Genomic DNA, 16,439 nt, shown 5'->3' on the forward strand with positions numbered 1-16,439 from the left:
GGAAAGGGGTGTGCAGGGAGGTAGAAGAGGTAAAGAGGGGATAAATGGTGATGGAAGGAGACTTGACTTCGGGAGGTGAACACAGATTACTATATACTAATGAGGTATTGTAGAATTGTACACCTGAAACCTTTATAATTTTATTAATCAATGTCACTCTAATAAATTCAATTAAAGAGTAAAAGAAATCTTTTTGAGGAAATAATTGGTAAATATTTATATCACCTTGAAGGGGAAAAAAATTTAAAGCATAGTACCTAAGAGTCCATAAAGGAAATATTAATAGACTGGATTGTATCAAAATTAAACATTTCCATATCAAAAACACCATAATGAAATTAAAAGGCAAATACCCCTGAAATAAATGATACATTTAGGACAGACAAAATTTAACATTCTTACTATTTACAGAACTCATGAATCAGTACTTTAAAAAAAAGAATGGACATGTCAACAGAAAAACAGATCAAGGACATAAATAAATGATTTTTTAGAAACACAAAGAGCCAATAAACCTGTGAGAAAATGTGCAACACAAGTACTACTTTGTGCAAATTATTAAAATGATAAGACACTATTTTTGCATATGATACTGGCAAAGATGAAAAGAAATAAATTATCTAATGTTACAAGGTTGAGGAGAAACAGGTGTTTTCTGACACTGCTGTTTGGAGGCTAAATTAGGGCATTATCTTTAGAGGGAGCCATTGATTGACTGACACATTGAAAAACCTTAAAACCTTGCATATTCTTTAAGCCAGAAGTTGTACATCTAGGCATTTAATCTAAAGACGTAATCATTATGCCGTTGAGGTCCTGCAGTACTTGGCCCAAGTCTCTGGGTATTAAAGAGACTACACAGAAGGAACTGGACTGGGGCCACTGCAAGCAGATTTATTTGAAAACCTTACACTGCCAACATCATATCTGGCACCTCTTACTAATGTGATAGTGGAAACCAACTCCTCTGAAATGCTCTGATGTTTTCTACTCAAATAGCCTGTTGATCTCACCTCTAGCAACTCTAGCAAGTAGCCTCTGACTGTGCAGATATCCCTAATATAGCCAAGTTATCTTGCCACCTTGTTTGTACAATTCCCCACGACCTCTTGTGTATTTGTCTGCATGTGCAGCCAGTCCATAATAGTCCCTTTCTTCTGGAAAGCATTGTTGCCAAGGAGTCTGGGCATGTGCAGATGCTGAGGGTCTTCTGAGGACACCGCAGTCATCATCCTGGTATCACTCAGCTGTCATCCAGCGGCATAACTGCTGCGAACATAACTCTCTCTGTCCCCAGCCTCTGCTTGGCTAGTCACCTCGCAGAGTGGCTTCTGCCTCTCATAGACAGCACAGAGTTCCCTAAACACAGACCCCCTGCACTATCCACATACCAACTATATTATTAGTTAATAAATCATGGTTCACTAATATAATGGAATACTATTCAACCAATAAAAATGACACAGCAGAAAAAAGTGTAATAACAAGAAGGATACCCACAACATATTATTAAGGAAAAAAAGAAGTTACAAAATAGGTTTTCTTAAGTGAAGAATGTCCATCATGATGCTATCAGTTACAAATCTCTAGTGTGTAAGAGAATGGTTGATTGATTCCCAGTTTCTTCTTTTTTGCTCATGTCTATTTGACATTTTTAAATAAATATGTATTATTTTGGAAAAACAGAAAATATTAGAAATAACACAATTCAAAATGGATTGTTGAAAAAAATCTATCTGTTTTTTGTATGTGTTGGGGCCACAGACCTATGTGTGTATGCTCCACCAGGATGGGCCTGCTCTACCTGCAAAGCTGCACTATACTGTGTTTTGTATTATGTATTATGGTATGTTGTGTTGTGTTGTGTTGTGTTGTGTTGTGTTGTGTTGTGTTGTATTGTATCCCAGAGCAGCAGCAGTCACCAGACTTTGGACAGGGGCATACTTTATCCTAGGTGTGCAGTGTCCTGATTCCCAGGGAGCCAGCAGCTAGAGAGGTAGAGAATTGGCTACCTGAGTTACAGTACCGCCCTAGAAATAGATACAGCCGATGGCTCTAAATGAGGCCCTAGATTAATGGCTTTCAATCGTTAGCAGAAGAATCATTTTTCAAATGAAATCTTACATAAAATACTAACTTCTAAACAAACAAAAATTGTGTTGGTCTGGTTCCAGCAGGAATTGGGCATCCAAAAGTTTTCAGAGTAGCTCTTGAAGTAGCTTTGTAAATTTCCAAATTGACCATTTGGAAACAAACAGTAGCTCGTGTTAAGAAGGCAACTTCCATTCCAGCAAGGTTTGTCAATTCAGGGTGAAATCCAGCTAACGTTATTTTTACTACCAAAACATGTACACTTAACCCCTTGGATAAGATAAAGCTTTCCTTCATCTGTGGCCCCAAAGTATTTGAACTGATATACTCTGTTATACTACTTACAACATGGTGCCCAAGCAGGGTGCGTTTTATTCAAATGAGTCCTACAGGTGGCACTAAAAATGTGCACCCTACCCATGGACTTCTTTATGTGTCTGTTTGCATTCATTGGTTTAAATAGGGGTTAAGGAGTCTAGGTGGGGGCAGGGAAGGAAATCTGAAGGTGAGCCTGATTTGGGGTTCAGACAATATAGGGAAACCTTATGTAAGGAAAATTTATGAGAGACCCCGTGGGGAAAAAAAGAAGCCACAAGATCTAGTGATAGGAGGGGAAATGGTGGTTTCCAGGGGAGTCAAATGGCCATTACTTGAAATCATTAAAGCCCAGCCAATCTGTTGGTACATGAGCACACTGGGGATAAAAGGCATATGTTTCCTAATGAAAATAGCTATTCCATTACTCTGATAGGGCCTCTCTAGAAAAATAGGACTCAGTGGAAGAATGTCAGTATCCAACTTGCAGAGGAAAGGTCATCAGTGTAAAGCCCCAGCAGAATATCAGGCAACCTCCCAAATGCAAGTAGTATTAAGTGTTTTGAGCAGAGAGTTGAGCAGGAGTGGTGGGGAAAATAGCATGCCAAATTGTCTGTGCATAAGAATGACGACTGAGAGGAAAGCAGTAGCAATGGGTTAGTCAACAGCCTAGACAACAAGTGAGAGCACAGGAGACTCACTTTGCATCTGGTTTAAAAAGAGGAGGGAACAATAGGAGAGGAAGAGAAATGGAGGCCAGCCAATAATAGGTCGAAAGAACTAGCAAAATTCAGATGGAAATGTTAAGGTATGCTCATTTGTACACAGACGCTACTAAAAGCTGGGGACATTCAGTCTATATATTACATTCTTCTTATTTTTTTTACAAGACTGGGCTTGACATTATAGTACATCCTCACTTACCGTCATTGTTCTGTGACTTTAAGCAAAACAACATATAGCAAAACCAATTTTACAACATTGAACGAAACGTTATTAGAGACTATGTATTGTGTGACAGTGCCATGCCTCAGAAATCTATGTACCAGAAAACATTCCTATGTGAGGCTCAGGCTACAAGCAATGATGCCCTTAGGGATTATGGCATAGTAATCACTTGATACTAAAGTATTTCAACTGGTTATAGGAAGTGAGCAGAAAGGATTCCTTGGTCCAGTGGAGACTGCTTTAAGCATAAGCATATTTCCTGTAAAGAATAACTTTTATTTTATTATTATTTTCTTAAATCCTCACCCAAGGAATTTTTTTATTGATTTTAGAGAGAGAGGAAGGGAGAGAGAAAAAACATCAATGTGAGAAACACTGAACTGTTGCCCAGGTGCCCCAACCAGGATCGAACCCGCAATCTAGATGTGTGCCCTGACTAGAATCAAACCCACAACCTTTTTGGTATATGAGGATAATGCTCCAACCTGCTGAGCAAGAATGACTTTTATTTTAAAATTTAGAAAAGGAAAAGCTACGTGATGACCAAACTTTGGTAGCTTGGACTTGAGATGGTTAGGATAGCGCAAGAGTGTCCCAGCGTTGTAGATCACCTTAGGTTCATCTCGTATCAGTCAACACTGCTACGAGCCTGAAGGGAGCCAAATTATTCTGGACCTGTTTGTCCCCCACCCTTCCCTACCTCTTTGATTCTGAAGTACCACATGCAGTGAAACCATATTTACAGAATACTTGCTTACTTTCAGATTTATGTATTACAATTTATATGTTAATGAATTTATGTATTAATTTAAGTTCCAGAGGATAATGAGAATTTCCCATGGATTCAAAATTCACATAATTCAGTTTATTAGTATGCATGTTAAAATAAGTATTGGACACTATTTGAGCTCAAAGTTTGCATAAAAATTAGATGCATATATAATTAATATTTACAAAGGTATTTTGAGTGAATGCTAGTTTTTTAAAGTGTGATGTTTATTAAATGGTGGCGCTATTAAAACAGATATTATAAGATTCCAAGATGGCAGCGGCTTGAGTGGAAGCTACACTGACAGTCTCCCAGGACCAAACTGGGATTACTACTAAAATATAGAAAAACCATCCTGAATAATCAACTCACCTGAAGGCGAGCTGGAGAGCACCCTCATAGCCAAGGAGGAAAAGTGGAGACCGCACAGAGACTGGTGGGAAGTGCAGAGGCGAGAGGGCCGGCTGGGCTCCCACAGGCAGCCGCTGAAGGTCCGGAGGGATAGCTCAGCTGGGGGGGTTCCCACGGAGACCTCTGGGGTCTAAACCCCAATCGGGGCTTGCCAGCCCAGAGCACCAGAACTGAGAAAGGTGCCCACATAACATCTGGCTGTGGAAAGCAGGCAGGTTTCTATCTGCCGGGGAGAGACTGCTGGAAATGCAGGCACCCTCTTAAAGAGCCAAGGCACAGAGTTTCATGTGCAGCCACTCACCTTGGGCTCCAGCGGAAGGAGAGCAGAGAGGACTAGAGTTGTGTGAGGAGAATCCAAGGATGCTGGCAGAGGGAACAGAGCTCAGAGGGCACCCCTCTGGATTCCTGTGCAGCAGAGTCATTCCCCCATACTGCAGAGACAGACATTTACCTTCCAAGCAGCTTTTGCTTGTGGGGGAAGCAACTGCCCCACCCTGCTGGAAAACCTTTTGCCCACCCTGTGGAGTTTCTACAGCCTGAAGTTGTTAAGAAACTGATAACAATCATTGGCCCCATCCTTGGGGAGTTTCTACAGCCTGAGGCTCATTAGGAGACTGAACAGCAGCCTCTGGGTGCTTTGAGTCTGCCTGATTTGCTTCTGGACCCAGGACCTGGTAAAAGCAGACCTGGGTGTGCATCTTGGTCCTGTCCAAGCACACCCAGGTCCAGCAGAGCGAACCACAAGCTATGGAGTGCGGAAAACTTCAAACAGGGGACTCAAGGCCAGTCACAAACAACTTCTGACATTGGCCTGCACTACAGACTCTCTAAAAGACTGAGAGCGCTAGATCTACTTCATACATAGAAACAAACCCAAACAAGCAGCGAAAACAATATATACTTGACCGTGAAGGACAGATGCAACTTGGGAGTACCTTTTCCTCAACAGATGGCCACTGGCTGTCATCTTATCTAACGTGTCACATGTGTGTGTTAAACATAACAGTTCATCACCTCCCATCAAAGGACAAAGTGCAAGATATAAAGCTCAGAGTGTCAGATTTCCTGGTGACCTCCACCTCAGTTTTGCTTTTCAGTTTGAGGAGCAAGAGCGACTGACTGGAAGGGTGGTGGCTCATAACCCATAAAATGATTCTCTGGTCTTTTCCTTCCTGACTGTAGTAGTCATGCCTCTTACTCCAAAGTATTCTCCTATGACTCACTCAATTTACCCTAACCAGTCCATCAGGAAGTAATTAGACAAAACCCACTCATTTCAGATACAAAATCTTAACCATATAATAACTGCAGCATACAAATACTGTGAATTAAACACAGATACTATCACAGAAAATTCAATGAAAGTTGAGGAAATTTAGTACTGACCAAACAAAATATTCAATTAACAAAATAGCTTAAAAAAATAAAAAAGAGATACCAACCCTTATTTAGTTTTGACTGATCCCTTTAGAGGAATGTCATTTTTTTTAGTGTGATCTCTAGCTTTTTGACAATCCACCATTAAAAACAATCCTCTAGGCCATAACTGCATTAGTCATATTAATTCCTGTATCAAAATGATCTAAACTAAACTCTTTATATATTCATTTAAACATAAAGGTTTTGGTTTTTTAAAAGATTTTTTTATTGAATATTTTGGAGAGGGAGAAAGCAAGAAACATCGATATGAGAGCAAAACATCAATGGGCTGCTTCCTTCATGCACCCTACCAAGATCAAGCCTGCAACCTGGGCATGTGGCCTGACCTGGAATCAAACTGGCAACCTTTTGGTGCATGGGATGACGCCCAAACAACTGAGCCACACTGGCCAGGGCTAAATTTAAGTTTTAAGAGAGTTCCTATTGGGGAGAAAAAGGGACATCTGTAATATTTTAAACAAAAATAAAATTATTAAAAAAAAAAAGAGAGTTCCTAAAAATACAAATCTATAATAATTGACTCAGATAATTTTCTTGCTAAACATTAAATTTGTGTTATTAAATATTTGGTAACTTTATTCATTTATTAATACAAACAAAATGGAAATTAGAAATAAGAATAATTCTCTAGCTATCGAAGTAGGTTTAAAAATAATTACATTTAGATATCTGCTCTTGTAATCTTCTATCTGTAATGTTAGCTCTAAGAAGTTAGCATTAAACATGTCAATAGATAACAGGGTGGCAGAAAAGTGAACAATATGTCAAACTTTTAAAAAAATTATATTTAAAGCAATACTTACTCTTTTGCTTCCCTCTAAGAGGATATGTTCTGAGTTTTTCAATAATGTCAACCACGATCAAGGATGTCAGAACCAGAGAGACTGGCAGGTCAGGCAAGGTGTCAGGTAAGTTATTAGCAGAACCATTAATACTCTTTTGAACCTGTTTTCAGAAAACCATTTAGAAGTGTTAAATTTTGATGCTTTCTTTTTTAAAAAATTCTTTTAATTATCTGAAAGCAGTGCTATACATTTATTAAAAGACTAAAAGCTTGATTTTCAGCTTCTCAAGTATTCATCCCCAGAAGGTTTTGAATCATTTCTATAGATGTAATAAGGATTTATATCAAGGGAAGAGCTTTCAGTTCAAGATAATATAACAGCAGGCTCCTGGTAGTGGTGGAATGGGCAATTCCTTCCAGTCCTGCTGCTAAACACAGACTCTGAAAGTCCTAGCTCTAAGAGCTAGGGGACAAGTATTAGAGTTTAGGGTTTTCCAAGAAGGGTGAGCCCCAGTAAACCCAGCTAGGCTTTGGGGCACTTTCTTCATCTGATTGGGGTATCTATACACAAAAAAAAAAAAAAAAAAAAACAAGAAAAAAAAACAAACTATGGCAAGCATCATATTAATGGTGATATGTTGAGAGTTTTCCCTCTGAGATCAGGAATAAAACAAAAATTCCACCATGATCATTTCTAGTCAACATTGCACTAGAGCTTCTAGCCAGTGTGATAAGGCAAGATGAAGAAATAAACAGTATAAAATTTGGCAAGAAAGAAAAACAAAAATATCATTATTCATAGACTATGTGAGTGCATATGAAGAAACCCCCCCCCCCCCAAATGAATTACTTTTACATACCAATAACAAAGATAAAATAATATTTTTAAAAAGATACCATTCAATGCAATTTTAATCAAAATGCCAAGTTTTATGGAAAATGAGAAGCTGATTCTAAAGTATATATAGAGCCCTGCCTGGCATGGCTCAGAGGTTGAGCATTGACCCACGAACCTAGAGGTCACAGTTTGATTTCTGGCCAGGGCACATGCTCCAGTTGTGGGCTCAATCACCAGCAGGGGGGAGTGCAGGAGGCAGCCAATTGATGATTCTCTCTTATCATTGATGTTTCTATCTCTCTCTTTCCCTTCCTCTCTCTGAAATCAATAAAAACATTTTTTAAATGTATATAGAAATATAAAGGGCAAGATGAAAAAGAAAAGGCTATGAAGATTTACTCTTCTGGATATAAAGAGCTATTATAAAGCTACAGGAATTAAGTCAGTGTGGTTTTGGCATGGGAATAGAAAAGTAAGTAATGGGACAGAACAGAAAATTCAAAAATAGACCATGTATATATATACCTGATTTATAACACTACAGAGAGATGTAGAAAAACAGACTTTTAAATAAATGATGTATGTCCATTGGATGTTATTTGGAAAAAATAAATAGAACTTGCCTCCTTATAGTACAAGATGTACTAAAATTAGCTCCAGATGGATTGTGAATCTAAAAGAATGGTAAAAGAATATAGGACCCAAAATGTAATATAGGAGAAGATCTTCAGAACCTCAAAATTCAGAGTCACAAAATCTTCTAAAAAAAGTTACCAGAAGCACTATCCATAAAGGAAAGAAACTCATAAATTGGGCTATTTTTAAATTAAGAACATTTCTTTATCAAAAGATACTATTAAGAGTATTAAGTCACAGAATGTGAACATATTTGCAATACGTATAATCAACAAAGGGCTTTAACTCTGAATATATAAATCATTTTTCCAAATCAATTTTAAAAAGATAAGCAACACAATAGAAAAAAATGGACAAGAAAAAATTCTCAATCTCATTCATTATTGGGAAAATGTAATTTAAAACTACAGTGAGATTCAAGAATATATCCATCAGAATGGCTAAAATATAAAGACTTGCAATGCAAGTGCTAAGGAGGATATGGAGCAACATAAATGCTCACCCTCTCTCAGTGGAAGCCTAAACTGCTATGATCTCTTTGGAAAAGTGGCATTATCTGTTACAATTGAACATTTGGATATCTTATGACCCATCCATTCTACTCGTACATATTTAACCAACTAAAATGTTTGCACATGTGCACCAAGAGACAAATTTAAGGATGCTCGCAGCAGCATTATTTATAATAGCCAAAACTGGAAACAACTGAACTGGCCATCAAAGGTAGAACTAAAAAACAAATTGTGATAAATTCATAAAATGACTTCACAAGAATGGAAATTTATGGACTATTGTTATACACAAAACATGAATGAACTATATTTTTGAATAAAAGATGCCAGACACAAGTTGACAGATAGATCAATAGATAGGTAGATAGATCAATAGATAGGTAGATGATAGATAGATAATTTTATTTCCCTTTATAAAAGGTTCCAGTATAGATGAATTAATGTATAGTATTAGAAGTTAAGGTAGAGCTACCTTTGGGGAGGCGGTAGTCATTGCAAGGAACATGGGGTGGCCTTTAGGCAGCTGGCAAAGCTTTATTTTTTGACTTGATTAGTGTTTACACAGAGGTTTGCTTTGTGGTATCACATTAACAGTGTATATTCATGTTTTATGCACTTTTTTGTTTGTGTATTAAACTTCAGTGGAAAATTACCCCAGTACTCACCTCTCTCACAGCACTTACACTTAATCTAGTTGCCTATTTTTCTTTCTACTGTCAGTAAATTTCTGATGATGGGAGACTGTCAGATTTCCTTAATGATATCTACTCAACATATACATGAAATATCACAAAGTAATTTTCGTCCTGCACCTTGGAGAAGTGAAAATTCTATCTTTTGCAGCACCTTACAAATTAATAAGATTAGTAGGGCATTCTTCTTTGAACTCCTAGCACAATAAATTCTACAGCCTGAAAGTCCTGCCTGTAATATCCCTGCACTGCAGACATCCATCCATTAGAGTCTTTTTAAAGCTGCATTTAGTCAAAACATAAAGTTATTTTCAAATAAGTATCATGTGCAAATTATTTGTTAATAGATATATTATCAAAGATCTCAGAGTGTGAGTGTTTGTTCACTGGAATATTGTTCTATTCCTTTAGAATTGAGTATGATCATGATAAACATCAGGTTAGAAGAGACAAACGTGGATCTACTTCCAAATTCCTTGCTTTTAAAAATTATTTTGAAATAATATTCCTGCTTCTAATACCTAAACACAGAAGTAATCTTTCCTTTTAATTGGCTGCTAGACTTTCCTCCATAATCTCAGAGATAACAATGACCTTAGTACTTTATATATAAATTGCACTTTGGAAGAAGACTGGATAAAATAAAATTTAAGAAGTGTGTTGGGCACACCACTCCATCAAATCCCAATAACAGGAAATTTTAAAATCTCGAAATCTTGCAGCAGAAGAAATGAAAATTCCATACCTCGGTCACTGCTATAGAAAAGCTGAAGCTGGGGAGTGTGGTGAGCACTACACACATCATCATAACAGGTCTCCTAGCAAAGGAGAAAAAAATAAGCAAACTCAATAATATACAAGATCAACAGTTCCTGTTACTTTTTGCTAATTTTGCAGTTCCTGTTCCATTCATCTATAGTTTTTCTAAGAAGCTACTGCTTCCCTATTTCCATTTCCCAAATGCTTGAAGATGGCAAAGGGGAACACATGCAAAAAACAAAATGCTTTTCTAGAACAAATGGGTGAGACATTTCCAAATAATTAACAAGTCATAGACAACCAAAAGCACAATCACAAGGCAAGGCGCATGACATGCACCATTTTCATAATTCATTAGTTAGGATCCCGCCCCAGAGTTCAGGCTAGGATAACCATCCGGAAAAACAGAGCATGACTTTTTCAAGTTATATGATGCCCAATGTTGTAAAACTTATTTTTCCAAAAATATGTTTAGAGATGATATTTTGAACTTAAGGATGACAGAAATTGAAAAAAAAAAAAAAAAGGTGGATATCATTTACTTGAAACCAAAGAAATCATTTATACATAAAAAATCACATAATTTTTCAAACTTGTTTTTGAAGCACTTCTTAAACCTTTCAAATCAGTCAACTAGTTATGAGTTATATTCTATCTTAGAATTTAAATATACATTTAGCATCATTAATTTTGGGAAAAACAAAATATACTCAAAGGTTTCTATAGTAAAATATTCACCTTCTTTTTTCTTAGTTAAATAAATATTATATTAAATGTATATTTAGGATAATGTATATCTAATAACAAAAAGTGTTGGAGTCTTTCAAATAACTAAGAATTTATTTTTGGTCCTGACAGGCATCCCTCTAATTCCATCTCCATCTCAGATGTTCTAGGTTTAGACCTAAGTTATGGAGTGAGATAGCCCCTCTCTCACAACCAGACCCAGTATGACCTGCAAAAACCAGAGTATGAACAGATTTTAAATATGTAGCTTTGCCTCCTTTGTGAGTCCAGATTCAGATTCCTGCATGCTCAGCTCTCTAAGTCCGCCTAGCACATTTATAGAGTCCTCTTCTCACCTTGATCCCAGGAACTATTCCTGTACCTCTCCTTTATCTGTATTACCTCTTTTGATGATTTCAGCCAACACCATTGCTTTAAATACCACCCACTTGTCAGCGACTCCCAAACATATTATAATACACATATACTGGCCTCTATCCTGAGCCCTGGATGTATACACCCAACTATTTGGCACCTCCACCTGGATGTCTAATAAGAAACTGAGAATTAATATGTCTGAAGAAGAACCCACATTTTCTCCATATCTGTTCTTATCATCCTCAAATCCTGTTTGATTTACTGCCAAAAACATTTCAAATCCATCCTCTGCTAACACGATGGTCTCAGGAGAGTGTCAGTGTAGCTTCCCCTCACAACTGACATCTTTAATCTCCTTCTGTCATTTAGTTTTCCTTTAGACTTTTGTTGAATATTTATTTGCCGTACTGAAGTTCTAAATTTTTATGTAATAAACTGTTTTAATCTTTTTCTTTATGGCTTTTAGGTTTTGTGTCTTAGTTAAAGATTTTTCTCACCCTAAGTTTATACAAAATTGTTTCTTAGTTTTCTTCTACATTATGGTTTCATATTTTAATCTTTAAATATTTAGTGAACTTGTTTTTATAAGGAGGGATGTAACATTCCTGCTATATATTTTTTTCAGATATAGATCTTCCCAGCACCACTGGAGCACTCACCTCTTCTAACCTATTTGAAATGCCATTCTTATAATATATCTAACACCTATAAGTAGTTAGATGCATTTTTTAATTCCCCATTCTGTTGCATTGACTTCTTGTTATTACTGAGAAGTCACAAACTATTTTAATTAGTATAGTTTCATAAATGGGTTTAATAGCTACTTGGGTAGGGAGAGATTAACCAAAGAACTTACATGCATATATGCATAACCTCTGGACATGAACAATAGCATGGGGAAGGCCTGGGGGTGGGGAAGATGTGGGATGGAAGGGATCAATGAAGAAAAAAAGGGGTCATCTGTAATACTTCCAGCAATAAAGATAAATTTTAAAAATTTTTTTAATAAAATAAAAATGAAGGAGAAATACAGAACTTCCCATACAAGTAAAAGTTAAGGAGTTCATTAACACCAAACCAGTATTACAAGAAATGTTAAAGGGTCTTCTTTAAGGAGAATAATTTTTTTTTGTTTTTGTTTAAAATATTACAAATGTCCCTTTATTTCCCCAATGACCCATTAAGGAGAATAATTTTTAAAGGAGAAAAAAAGCAGAGGAACATAGTTATAAAGAATAAAATGGCAATAAATACATACCTATCTATAATCACTTTAAATGTAAATAGTTTAAATGCTCCAATAAAAAATATATAGGGTAGCTAAATAGATAAGAAAGCAAGACCCATATATATGCTTTCAACAAGAGACCCACTTCAGAATGAAAGATACACAGACTAAAAAGAAAATGGATGGAAAAAGATATTTCATGCAAATGGAAATGGGGAAAAAAGCTGGGGTAGCAATACTTATATCAGACAAAATAGGCATCAAAACAAAGTCTATAATAAGAGACAAAGAAGGACATTACATAATGATATTGATATAGGGAGCAATCTAACAAGCAGATATAACCCTCGTAAACATATAGGCACCCAACATAGCAGAACCTAAATATATAAAACTAATTTTGATAAACATAAAGGGAGAGATCAACAGTAATACAGTCATAGTAGGGGATTTTAACACTACATTGACATCAATGGATAGATCTTCTAGTCAAAAATCAACAAGGAAACAATGGTTTTAAATGACACACTCAATCAGATTAATTTAATTGATATCTTCAGAGCATTTTAACCCAAAGCAGCAGAATATACATTATTTTCAAGTGCACATAGAACATTTTCTAAAACCACATACTAGTACTCAAAACAAGTATCAATAAATTTAAGAAGATTGAAATACTGTCAAGCATCTTCTCTGACCATAATGGTATGAAACTAGAAATCAATTACAACAGAAAAACTGAAAAACACACAAGTACATGGAAGCTAAGTAATGTGTTACTAAACAATGAATGGGCTAACAATCAGATCAAGGAAGAAATCAAAAGATACCTTGGAGCAAATAAAAATGAGAACACAACAACCCAAATCTATGGGAAACAGCTAAAGCAGTTCCAAAAGGAAAATTCATAGCATTACAGGCCTACCTAAAAAACAAGGAAAATCTTAAGTAAACAATCTAACTTTACACTTCAAAAAACTGTAAAAAGAACAACAAACAAAGCCCAAAGTGAGAAGAAGAAAGGAAGTAATAATGATTAGAGCAGAGATAAATGAAATAGAATCTTAAAAAAATACAAAAGATCAAAGAAACCAAGACATGGTTCTTTCAAAAAATGAGCAACTGGTTCATAAAAGAGAGAGGACACAAATAAATAAAATCAAAAATGAAAGAAGAGAAGTAACACTGACACACACACAAATACCAAAAATTCTTTATAAATATTACCAGCAACTATATGCCAACAAATTATACAATCTGAATGACATGGATCAACTCCTAGAAATATACAATCTTAAAAACTGAATCAGGAAGAATCAGAAAACCTGAATAGGCCAATAACAACTAATGAAAATAAGCAGTAATAAAAAAATAAATAAAAAACTCCCAACAAACAAAAGTCATGGAATGAATGACTTCACAGGGGAATTTTACCAAACATTCAAAGAACTAAAACCTATCGTCCTCAAACTATTCCAAAAAATTCAGCAAGAGGGAAGAAACTCAAACTCATTTTACAAGGCCAGCATTATCCTAATTCCAAAACCAGATAAAGACACTACAAAGAAAGAAAATTATAGGCCAATAAACCTGATGAACATAGATGCTAAAATCCTCAACAAAATATTAGCAAACCAGATCTTGCAATACATGAAAAAGATCATACACTGATGTCAGCAGAGTAGGTGGATCTTTCTCACACCTCCTCCCAGAACCAAACTGGACTTAAAACTAAATTGGGGAATATTCACACTGAATTACCAACTGAAGACTAGCTGAAGAGTAGACTTTCAAACAAGGAAGGGCAGAAACCACCCAGTGAAGGGCAGGGTCACTACAGGGGCTGGCCCAGCTCCCAGGAGAGGCAGGCCAAAGGTGAGGAGGTTTATGTCAGCTGCCTGGGGTTCTTCCTGAGAGGAGAGAGGCCTGGACCTGGAGCCCAGCCAGCCAGGGCCGGGAAGGGCCAGGCACTAACCATCCAGCAGCTGAGCTTCTATCCACCAGGGAGAGTCAGAACCTTGTGGAGACACAGCCACTTTTTTTAAAGGGCTGGTGCACAGGATTTCCATTCCCAGATACTTACCCTAGGATTCAGCAGAGGGAGGTCAGTGTGTACTGAAGTCACCTGAGACAGTTGCAGGGGAGTGGCTGCTGGAATATCTGTGCTGGATCCTTATTCCCCCACTTACCCCCGATTTTGTTGCAGCAGTCATTTTTCCTGGGAGGCACAAGGCCCTCCCAGCAACAGAAGCCTTGTGAAAGGTAAATACCCCACCCCCTGGTATACCCCTCAGCCCCTCTAAGGAATCCAGCTTGCCTCACACTCTGGAATCCAGTGCACCCCACCCTGCATCTGGACCCTGCTGAGGAAGCAGCATGATTAGGGAGTGTCTGTGGCTAGCTTTTGGGTAGGGTACATGCCTCCACATTCCTGTGAACCTAACTGGCACTTCCCTCTCACAAGAAAGCTGACAGAAATTCCTGGCTTCAGTCTGACCTAACTGGCCTGCACAAGAGGTGCTCTGCCCTTCCTAGATCAGGGAAATATTCCAGGACAAACTTACATACGTGACTCTGGGACAGGGAACACACCAGCCATCATCTTCCCTTAAGTCTGAACATTTTCTGACCAGCCCCAGGTCCTCATGTTGCTAACTTATATGCATAAATGCATAAGCCATGGACACAGACAATGGTATGGGGAAGGCCTTGGGGTGGGGAGGCTGTGGGGGTTATTATTTTTCAACAATAAAGAGATATTTTTAAAAATAAAAAGCCATCCTAGGAGCTCAGTTTGGCCCTCCCTTAGGAAGCCAAACCCAGTGGAGTCAGCCACAAACTGTGGATTGCTTGAAGTTTCAAACAGGGTGCGTATTATTATGCTAAGTGAAATAAACTAGTCAGAGAAAGACAAATATCACATGATCTCACTTATATGTGGAATCTAATGAACAAAGGAAACTGATGAATAAAATAGAATCAGAAATGTGGAACAGACTGATGAATGTCAGAGGGAAGGGCAGTGGGGGGTGAGGGTGGGGATGAGAAGAGATTAACCAAAGAACTTATATGCATATATGCATTGTCCAAAGACACAGACAATAGGGTGGTGAAGGCTGGGGCAGGGCGGGAACCTGGTGGAGAGGGGACAAGGGAGGAAAAAAAGGGGAAATGTCTGTAATACTCTCAACAATAAAGATTATTTATTTATTTATTATTATTTTTCAATCCTCACTTGAGGATATTTTTTCCATTGCTTTTCAGAGAGAGTGGAAGGGAGAAAGAGAGAGAGAGAAACATTGATGTAAGAGAGAGACATCAATTGATTATCCCCTACACAAGCCCCGACCAGGGTTAGGGCTCGAGCCTGCAACCAAGGTATGTGTCCTTGGAGGGAATTGAACCTGGGATCCTTCAGTCTGAGGGCTGATGCTCTAACCACTGAGCCAAACCAGCTAGGGCAACAATAAAGATTTTTTAAAATACCATTGGCATATTTCACGGATTTAGAACAAATATTCCAAAAATTTATATGGAATCAAAAAAGACTCCAAAGAGCCTCAGCCTTCTTGAGAAAGAAGAACAAAGTTGGAGAGATCACAATACCAGATATCAAACTACACTACAAGACTATTGTAATCAAAACAGCCTGGTACTGACACAAGGACAGACATATAGGTCAATGGAATAGAACAGAGCCTCCAGAAATTGACCTATGCCATTATGGTCAATTAATATTTGATAAAGGAGGCAAGAACATACAATGGAGTAAAGGTAGTTTCTTCAATAAATAAATGGTGTTGGGAGAACTGGAAAGGCACATGCAAAAAAAAAAAAAAATGAAACTAGACCACCAACTCACATCATACACAAGAATAAACTCAAAGTAGTTAAAAGACTTAAATGTAAGTC

At 37.3% G+C, this 16,439-nt stretch overlaps 1 protein-coding gene across 1 annotated transcript in view; it reads right to left on the bottom strand.

Moving 5' to 3' along the window:
- Positions 1-16,439, bottom strand: part of TMEM236 (transmembrane protein 236) — a gene marked incomplete at both ends in the record, with an annotated part of 39,352 nt that overhangs the window by 12,711 nt on the left and 10,202 nt on the right. The window contains 2 exons of the mRNA XM_081134227.1: positions 6,778-6,919; positions 10,182-10,254. Coding sequence (XP_080990353.1) covers positions 6,778-6,919; positions 10,182-10,254 — 215 coding nt within the window. The remainder of the gene's footprint in view (positions 1-6,777; positions 6,920-10,181; positions 10,255-16,439) is intronic.

The sequence above is a fragment of the Miniopterus schreibersii genome, assembly GCF_964146895.1.
Source record: "Miniopterus schreibersii genome assembly, chromosome: 1".
NCBI lineage: Eukaryota > Metazoa > Chordata > Mammalia > Chiroptera > Miniopteridae > Miniopterus > Miniopterus schreibersii.